Raw genomic sequence first — 10,065 nt, 5'->3', positions numbered from 1 at the left:
TTTTTTGTTTTTTGTTTTCTTATTAAATACAAACTAGGAAATTAGGCCCGTGTTTCGCATAGGCCAAATTAGAAACGTTGCGCCACTCGAGCAGGTATGAAAGCTAGAGGTGCGAGTTGTCTCCCTAGTCGAATCCGTCTGAGAGTAAAATCAAAATGTAGTGGTCTTAAAAGGTTTTCAAACTGGTCCTGATGCTTCATTTTAAAATATGATATTAACCTTTCTAACATAAAGCTATATATCTAGTTATGTTTCTTAAAGAAATGGCCATAACCATTTGGAAGATTGTGTTCGATGTTAACAACAAAAACAGACGTCGATATATTACATGTTAACATGGGCTGGGTCGGGCTGCCACAACGAATCCATGACTACACAGGAATCAACTTGGATTATATTGAACACCTGAAACTTGCTGCTAAGATTATTATTTTAGTGATTTTAGTTAATCAATCCACGACGTCTTTAATACCTAACCAATTTTAAATATAAATATTTATATGAATCATTGCTAAAAGTGTATTTTTGGACTCTTCATTGGTTCAGACTTCAGACTTGAAAGCTTAAACTTGTTTTTTTATTTTCGTCTTGGACCAAGAATCCAACACATCTACTGGGCCTTAATTTTTCCATGGTGCATTTATTGGGCCAGAATGTTGTAAAACATGGCCCGTATTTAGCTGCGTTTAAGTTTTAACACAACCCTTTACTGGCCAGTACTTACATGGATAATCAAATCAACCAACTAATTTGAGGTGCACATAATAGGTTTTCTTTTTCTCAAATCGGTTAGGTTTGAAACCGGTTTAGGTCAACAAAAGTCAAAACCGGTTCTAGTGAAAGCGATTCAGATTTGAAACCGGTTTTTAGTGGAAAAAGATTGGTTCTGTTCGAAACCGGTTCCAGCTAAAAAATCCTTTCGGATCTATTTTAACACGCAGGTTCTTAAAATGATATAAAACCTTCAATTCGGTTTTGATTCAAACTGGTTTTGATTCACGAACCGAGTTTTCATTCACCTCTACCACTAATTAACACAACTGATTAGTTGAGAAAAAACACATCATGGAGATATAACAACTCACTAAAAATCTTTATTAAATTCTAACATCTCTTTATGAAACTGCATATGTTACCGTTAAAATGCATCAAACACCAATACCTTTTGTTTCTTTCATACAATGCATTGTTGCAAACAAAACTATACACACCAACAATATTATTCACTAGGCACTACTCAACAGTTTTTACAGTTTACCAGTTTTTCTAACTCACGCCAACAATACTCACTACTCAAAACAACATTACAACAATATTCACTAATCAACAGTTTACCAGCTTTTCTAACTTTGATTACATACTCCTATCATATAGAAAATAACTCTTCCTTTGACGCGGCACATGCTCGAGTGTTCTCAACAATGCACCGCCAAACAGTAACCCATATGTCGACTCAGGCCGTCTATCCAACTCCGGTGACATGGGAAACAACATGTAGGTCATATAATCTGCCACTTCTCTAATAATCCTTGCGAACGACATGTCGGACAACGAGTTGATCCACACTAAATCTGTCATAGTGGTGGGGCTTAAAAAGAATCTTGCCATGATCATGTCCCTAAGACGATCGGGTACCAACAAACCGATCTTTTCCCATACATTTTTAGCAGCTTGTGACCCTTCGTATTTCCGTAGTTCTTTCAACACGAACAAATGTATTTCGTCTTCGCCTATGATTGTTTCGATCTGCCGGTTTTCATAATTCACGAATATTATGTCTGCCATGTTGTGATATCAATCAGTGCTTGAACAAGTTCCTACAAGAAGCAAATTAAGTTCTTTAGTTAATAACTAAATGGCTAAATCTTGATTACAAACCCTAAAAATATATGATGCATGCATGAATGCTATATGAAAACAAGGGTTCAAGAACATGAACTGAAAAATGCTAACCTCTTTTCCTTTATGTTTTAAATTATAAAAAAAAAAAGAGTTATTTTTTATTATAACGGTTATGATTTAATCAAGAAGACGCAGACTTGAAATACTTTATTAATTCTTGATTCCATGAAACCCTAAAAACATATGATGATGCATGCATGCATGAAATGGTTTCTTTGACAACTTTTTTAGGGTTTAAGAAGTACATCAACTGAAAGATGTATAATTATTAACAAGATTAATAAAGCATTATAACCTCTACAATGATTTTGAATAAATTTCATTGAAGAACATTCAACATAATGATCGAATTTGTTTAGGATTCTTGAATACCCTCTACAATATGCATTATACACAATTAATGTTATCTAAATCACTTGAATTAAACTGTTTTTGAAACGAAGAACTGATCATAGAATCGTATGCATTACCTGGAAACGACGAACAGTACGTAATATTAATTCCTCCTTCGAGATGAAGAGAGAACTCGTTTGAGCGTGTATGAATCAAGATATGTGGGTTGACTTTAAGGGAAGTGGTCAATGGTCTAAATGGGTCTAAATAAAATTGTGATCAGTTGGTTGTTTATATACATACTAAGTTTACAGCTGAAGCTTTGGGTCTATCAGTTATCACCTAACGACTATATTCCGGTTTCAGCTAAATTTCTTTCATATTTGTTTCTCTTATTTTCCTATGTAATTATTTAAACTATTTTGGTAGATTTTATATTAAAATTTAAAAGATTAAAAACTAAGTGACATAGTTTAAATATACGTTCTTAAGAAAATAAAAATAATATATTAACTTGTAAAATAATTAAATAATCTTTTTACCGGGTATGAATTAATCATGTTCGTGTCAACTCACAAACACACATGTTTGTCCGGGTTCAATTGTGTGACACGATTTTCATGCTCATGTAAAATTTTTGTGTTTGTGTCAGATACCACACAGCATCCCGCTCAAACTACCCGTCTAACAACCTTAACTGATACATACAAAATTTTTTAAAATGTAAAGGTTCTGTTGGCCATTTTTTTTGTTCTTGATAAATTAACATATTATATCAATTTCAAAAGTGAATATTTATAAAATAATTCATAAATTTGGTACAAACTCAGAAAACCGAATATATATGTGATTTAACAAATTGTCAAATTTTTATAAAACATTACACAAGTAAAATAGAGTTCCACAAAATCGACTGAAAAACATAAGTACCATTGTAAGCTAGTTCTGCAATTTTTTATACACAGAATGCCTAGTTGTTCCTGGTAGACCAGCCGGTTCGGGTTTCAAAACATTAATGCTAGAGTACATTAAAACCGTGAATGGATCCAACGGTGGCAGCCCCAACCAAGAGAGGGTGATGTCCCAAGGCCCAACAAAAGTTGGCGCGCTTGTATACATGTATATATTATGTAAACCTTGTAGTTTAATAATTTTTATTTGGTTGAATTGGTAAACACTCCTCCGTTTGAATTGGATTGACCAAATTCAAATCTTACGTCACTTATTTATGCCCTCTAATTTTTTTATTTTCATATAATCTTTCAAATCTTACATTACTCATTTATACTCTTTAATTTATTTTTTTATTTTCATTAAGAGTTACTATGTCATAAGCCTAATTCTTATTAACTAACTCCATGTTTTTTTTTTTGTTTGAAGAGTGAACTTCAATAACACAAGAAAACCTACAGGGAGAGGCAAGACGCCTCCACTGAGCACGGAGGTGCCAACACCAAAACAAACACAAAAAAATTGCATAATCGCAAACTTACACCACTCCTCCCAATTCCCCACAAAAAACCTTGATCAATTTTTAATCTACAAGCTAGTAGCTTAGAGACTTTATATCTCCAATGATTTCCTCCATTTTTACCTCTCTATCTTCATGTAGTTTCTCGTTTCTAACTTTTCAGATTTTCCAGCTAGCTATAATCAAAATACCTTGTAAGATTGATCTCTCTTTTTCCCTAACTTCACGGACTCGTGTGAGCTAAAAAAAAGACCATTTAGTCATATCCCCCCCCCCCCCCCCCTAACTTCATGTTCATAGTCATATTTTTCTTTCCTTTTCATATTTAAAAAAAAAGATCATTTAGTTTAAAACCAAAAATGGTAAGATAACTTCATGGTTCGTTTAAATACTTAAATTAAATTATTTTTGGTAATATACTTTTGTTTTGTTTATGGTTTCACAATTATCGTCATATAATTTACTTTATATATAAGAGTTGTTGATTTTATATTTTAGAGGTTCATTCTTTACTTGCCTCGGATCCTCAACTTTTTAGAGATACTCGGAGATGGAGCCCTGCTCGGTGGATTTACGGGTTGACATGTTTAACTCATTTTTCTTAAATGCGTTTTATGTAATAGTTTGAACTATTTATGTAGTTTATTAACCCAAAATTTAAAAGTTTAAAAGCATAGTTGATTTAAACAAACGTGTTTAACAAAATAAAAATAAAATTTAAATAAGGCCATTTCTTTTGTTCTTGGTTGAATTTGACATAAATAAGTCAAAATTGTATCTTTTCACTTATTAATCGTTCAGTTGCAGGTTGTGGGGAAGTTTGGAAGGATTCTAATGGGTGCGAAGAAGATGGGAGAGTTACGTAATAGGTAATGCACAACCGTCAAATTATACACTGTGGTGAAGCCAGGTGTCACCATTATAGACAGTGGAAATAAAAGGAATGAAAGTTGTCTATTTTTATTATAGTACCTTGTTCCTTTTTTGCCATATTATATAAGCCTACTGGTTCAAGCATTCTACCGCCAAATTATACACTCACACTCCAGGTTTCTTCTCTTTCTGCATAACAGTTACTATTACTACTCTAATTGATTATATGTTATGTTCATTATTACACTCTATCGCTACTTTACTCGTATCTGTTTAATTACGTTCTGCGCTTCTGTTATTATCATTGAATCACAAACTATAGACTAGATCTAGTAATCATTTAGGCAAATCGAACGCTAATAGGTAGGTAGATGATATTTGACATTTCTACGTCTCTAGATCTTATTACGTTTCACGATTAACATCAATTGCTGAATTTAAAGCTTATACGAAACCCTAGGTGTTTGATGCGTTTGTCCAGCTTGATTCCGAGAGTTTGTGGTTTTAATTAGTCGGTTATATTGTTTACGGTGATCATGATTTGTTAGTTACTGATTGTTTGTGACTGATTTTCATGTAAAGTTAGTTAGGTAATTGATTGTTGAAGTGTTGGACTAAGTAACATATCATCAATCTAATATGCAGATGGCTGAATTACAAAAAACAGATCCTCCTGCCAAATCAAAGGAGAAAAGTTCACTAGGTAATGTTTTAAGTCCTTGACGTTTTCTTATTCAATTAGGTAGATGTTTTAGGAGAATATTTTGGTTGTAGCCAACATATGAATTATGTGAAATCATTCACACTTTGATTTCTTGATAAGACTGTTATTGTTTGCGTAAATGAAGAGTTAATAGTATTCTTTGTCCAATAGCAGACATAGACATTGACAAAGACTTATTTGGATCATGGAAGTCGATGTCCATGGGAGATGATGAAATGGATTTCGACTTTGGACCATCCACCAAAGGCAAGCAAAAGGCTTTTAAGTTTGACAAAATGTAAGCGCTACAAAGACTCATAGTTGCATATTTACATATATAGTATCTTTGTGTTTATTACTTTGTATCTGGATGGAGGACAAATGTATTGCTTATTCTAGAGAGAAAAGATCAGATTATTATTATTATTATTATTATTATTATTATTATTATTATTATTATTATGCAGTTGAGTCAATCCAGAATTCTATATAGTTATTCTAAACATTCATTGCTTAACTTCTCCAGGGATATGGATTTTTCTCTTGATGCTGATTTTGGCAAGATATCATCTTTCAATATCGACATGCCTGGTTTTGATGTATCATCCCCTGCAAAGAAATCAGGAAAATCAAAGGAGGGATCAAAAGAAGAAGAAACTGTTGGTGGAACCAATCAGTCAAAAAGAGATAGCTTTGGATTCTCATTTGATTTTGATGGGTATGCTTATATAGTCATATGCAAGTTTTTCTGTATCATAGAAAATATCTCAACAATCTACCTGTAAAGTCACTTATTATATGCTTTTGTAGGTTTGGAGATTTGGGTTTTGAGTCAAAAAAGACAAAGACTGATGAAAACACAAGCAAATCTAAAGATAAGGAAGGACACTCAAATACAAGCTTCAGTGGAGGTTCTGGTGACTTCTTGGCTAAAGACGTTGATGCATTCAAGGATGGTGATATATCATTTAAGAATCCAGCATCGCGGGTTGCTACCAATTCAGAGGTTGACATTCAAACAGACCACATTAAGGATCCTGATACCAGAACTGAGGATGTCAACTTGATATCTCTCATAGATGAGAGCTCTCTTCTAAAACCTGCACATTCTGAAGAACAGGAGATACAGAGAACAGTAGAACCTATACAAGAATCTCCTTCATCAGAGAAGAGATATTCTCCAGAACCTCTTGCTCAGAAAGTTGTGCAAGATGCATATGTTCATTCTGAAGATACATTTTCAGATGGGCAAGAAGAAAAATCTAGAAACTTGGTTAAAATGGCGAGCCCGAGTACAGGGGACGAGCAAAATGACGTGAGGCCTGTGACTGAGTTGGTTCCTACTGAAAATTTCTTACAACATCTGGAAGCACAATGTGAGAAAGGTGAAAGTTGTGAGAGGGATGATAATGTAATTACTGGCCATATTGGTGACAGTGATGTACATAAGGCTGATTCGCATCTTGAAATTCATTTGACACCTGGGATAGAGAATTCGGCTCATGAAGAATTGGCTGATAAAAGGAACTTGCTGGGCAGAATAGAGTATGTATTCTATATATATTGGACGTCTTTGTTAATTTGTGACTAAATGTTTAACTGAAACTGGAATATGTGCAGATTATAGTTACACATGAACTTTAAATGATTTTGATATTATAGACAAGGCCTTTAACCTTGTGCTAGTCAGAAGTGTAAATATCTTGCTAATCTTATGCAGTGGAACCGCAACTGATGAGTTGGCACCAGATAAAGAGAGAGGGAAAGTCCCAATCCGATCAAAATATTTCAAAAAGCAAAATGGAAGTGAATCTGAGTTGCAGCAGGCATCTGTCTCTTTAACAAAACTCATCTCCATTGGCAACAAAAGAACAAGCACCTTACCAAGTAACCCTGCATTAGAAAAAAGGTGAAACATTCTTTTAATGCAAATATAATATGAACAGGAAAACCCTAATTAAGACATTTACAGGGAGTTTGGCTCTAGAAGTTTAGAATCTGGTAGCAAATTTACTGGTTTATCAAGGTCGTTGCCCAAAGTGCTGCGAGAAGACATTGAAAACACAGAAGCAAGTCATGTAAAGAGCCTTAACAGTACAAGGTGAGTCGTTGGTATAATTTTGAACGGATGATATTATAATTCTCATAGGTCTTAAGTAAAACAAGTTTACTAATTCCATTAAGATATGGTTAATTACAGGGAGGGTTTGAATACTGATAATATAAGACCTAGAAGTGAATCAATGGTGACAACAGTAGCACATGATATTTCACTAATGAAGGAACCTGTGTCAAAGGGAAGTGACCAAAACAATGCACTCAGGTTTGGTAATTGTATTTGGATTATCAGTATATTTTAATCTTTATCGTAGTGGTGACGATTTGGGTGGGTCGGGTAATGGGTTCGGATTGAAATCGATACCTTTTAGTACTACTCAAATCTGGTCGAGTAATGGGAAGTGACCCCCAAACACTTCTCTTTATTATTTTTTAGAAGTTTCATAAACAATTATTGCGCTAATTATGATTGAAAAGATATATTATTATGATAATAAAGATTTTGCCAGACACATTTGATTTACATAACACCCCAATAACTTTATGGGGATCTTTTCATCAGGTCTAATGTTCGTCCATCTAGTTCAACTGAACAACCGAGAAAAAATATTCCACTGAATATCATAAATCTCGGGACATCTACTCATAACATGAGGAAACCTGTTGTGAAAGAAACTAAGATATCTCTGACTAAAGCTGAGATTAAGGCATCTGAAGTTTCTACTTTAAGAGTTTCTAGGTAGTTATTTGAATATTCTGTTTTGTCTATTAAACATTTAAAATAGATTGTACCAATTGCCATTCATCTTTAAATGCAGACCTACGGAACTGAAGCTAAAGCCACTCAGTTCCTTGTTACCAAAGGGTTTGACATCCATGAAAAACAAGAATCAAAGTCCAGAGTTGCGAACAAACACGGTGTTCAAGAGAAACCTTTCTGTTGACAGTATGAAACGAACACCACCTACCCCAACGCTGAAACGTAAAGCTTCTGAGGTTTGCTTTTCTCCCTTTTTGACTTGCGAAAGCTCGATTTGGAGCTCTTTTTATAAAGCTCGAGCTCCGCTTGTGGGTTGTTTTCTCAAGCTCAGGCTTGACCTCGGCTTGTTTGTTATTTATTTATTAATTTATATACATTTTAATTATTTTTATATATATTTTAATTATAGTTTTTATATGTAACATAATATATATTATTTAGTTATTTTTATCATAATTTTGTATATGATAAATGTTATTATTTAAGATATATATTTGATGCATTAAATAGAAAGTTATGTAAATAATAGGCTCCTTTAGGTTCTTGAGCTAGCTTGAACTCAGGCTCGTTTATCGAGCAAGGTTAATTTTAAGGCTCGATATTGGGTCAAGCTTGTTTAAGCTCGGCCCGATTTGAGCTTTTAACAAGCTGATCGCGAGTAGCTCACGAGCCAGCTTGGCTCGTTTACACCTCTAGGTCAAAATGGGTTGGTTGAACATTATAGATACTAGGGTGCCACAAATTGTTTCAGTAATGTATGGTTTTTGACTTTTAGATATTAAGGTTTTATGCATTCAAAATGCACTTAAGTTTCTTTTAATCAATGTTTTCACATTTTTACTGCCCCGTTAGACAAATATATATAGCCCGAATCAGCCCATTCATAAAAACTCTTTAAATAATAAATGCTTGGATAAAGGATTATGAAACATAAACTAATATCGCTCAAAAGAAAAGAAACATAAATTAGTACATAATAAAGTTTATGATTATGATTAATTATGCAGGAATCAACACCATGTTTAACTCCATTAAAGCGTCTCTCTGCATCACCCTGCAGGTCCTACAACTTTATGTGTACTTGTCTTATTTTATTTAATTTTATCTAAAAAAATATTTTTTTATCAATAATCAGCAGCAAAATCACTGCATTATCGAAAAAAGCTGTCGAGGAACAGGTACTTCTTCTAAAAACATCTGTGGATCATTCTCAAGACGACATGAATAACTACAACTAACACGCATTTCGGTTTCCCCATCACAGGGTGGCAATCATGCGAGTCTGGTACATGATAAGTCCCCTAGGCTTAATGTTTCTCTAACAGAAATGGACATATCTTCAATAGAAAATGATAATATTTTTGAAAAGGCTGAAGCATATATAAAGGAGCTTGATGATGTGAGCATATAAGCATATTTAATGTGAAACACTATTTGAGGATGAGCCGAAAGTAATAACTAATAACGGACATGTTTTTCAATGCAGATATGCAACATGCTGAAAAAGAAACACGAGGAGGCAAACGACATACTTGTTCGTGCTATTGTCAACAACAATCAACTCCTGATGCTCAACCATCCCATCCATCAAGACAAGATATCCTTTTATAAAATTAAATATAAATAGTTTTATATATCTGTTTGGTGTTTTTTGGGATTACGATTGTTTTAGTCCTTGATATATTAGTTACATCCGCATGGTTCAGGAATTTGCTGCGCTGCTGATTGACAAGTAGCTCGAGATCTAAATGTGTTTAGCAAGTTCCAAAACAGAGTTTCAGGTACTTTTATTCATGTTCATATATCATAACAAGCATAGTTTTATGTTGAGAGAATCATACAATTAGAATATGGTGGAATACTTATCATTGATAGACTTTTATATGAAATGGATAAAGATTGATTTTTTTAGATAATAATAGCCTACTGATTCATTAGAATTTAATACAGTGGCACAAGAGATGA

The 10,065-nt window shown here is 33.6% G+C and overlaps 1 protein-coding gene across 1 annotated transcript; it reads left to right on the top strand.

Moving 5' to 3' along the window:
• Nucleotides 1-5,224: 5,224 nt before the first annotated feature.
• LOC143628957 (uncharacterized protein At4g18490-like) lies at nt 5,225-9,744 on the top strand. The gene is made up of 13 exons (XM_077098385.1): nt 5,225-5,282; nt 5,454-5,580; nt 5,809-6,000; nt 6,093-6,827; nt 7,003-7,191; nt 7,255-7,383; nt 7,483-7,605; nt 7,903-8,079; nt 8,159-8,336; nt 9,108-9,160; nt 9,236-9,278; nt 9,365-9,499; nt 9,587-9,744. The coding sequence occupies exons 1-13, from the start codon at nt 5,225-5,227 to the stop codon at nt 9,725-9,727; spliced, it is 2,280 nt and encodes a 759-aa protein (XP_076954500.1). The 3' UTR covers nt 9,728-9,744.
• The last annotated feature ends 321 nt before the right edge of the window (nt 9,745-10,065 follow it).

This window comes from Bidens hawaiensis, unplaced genomic scaffold (genome assembly GCF_021521415.1).
Source record: "Bidens hawaiensis isolate Kalapana, Puna unplaced genomic scaffold, B.hawaiensis_p1.1 tig00005142_1, whole genome shotgun sequence".
Classification (NCBI taxonomy): Eukaryota; Viridiplantae; Streptophyta; class Magnoliopsida; order Asterales; family Asteraceae; genus Bidens; species Bidens hawaiensis.
This window is presented reverse-complemented; position numbering and strand designations above follow the sequence as displayed.

Excerpts from the sequence above, each read along its gene's own strand:
- LOC143628957 (XM_077098385.1), top strand. The coding sequence starts at position 5,225 with ATGGCTGAATTACAAAAAACAGATCCTCCTGCCAAATCAAAGGAGAAA. Across the intron at positions 5,283-5,453 it reads AAAGGAGAAAAGTTCACTAG|CAGACATAGACATTGACAAA; the intron begins GTAATGTTTTAA and ends TTTGTCCAATAG. Across the intron at positions 8,337-9,107 it reads TGAAACGTAAAGCTTCTGAG|GAATCAACACCATGTTTAAC; the intron begins GTTTGCTTTTCT and ends TTAATTATGCAG.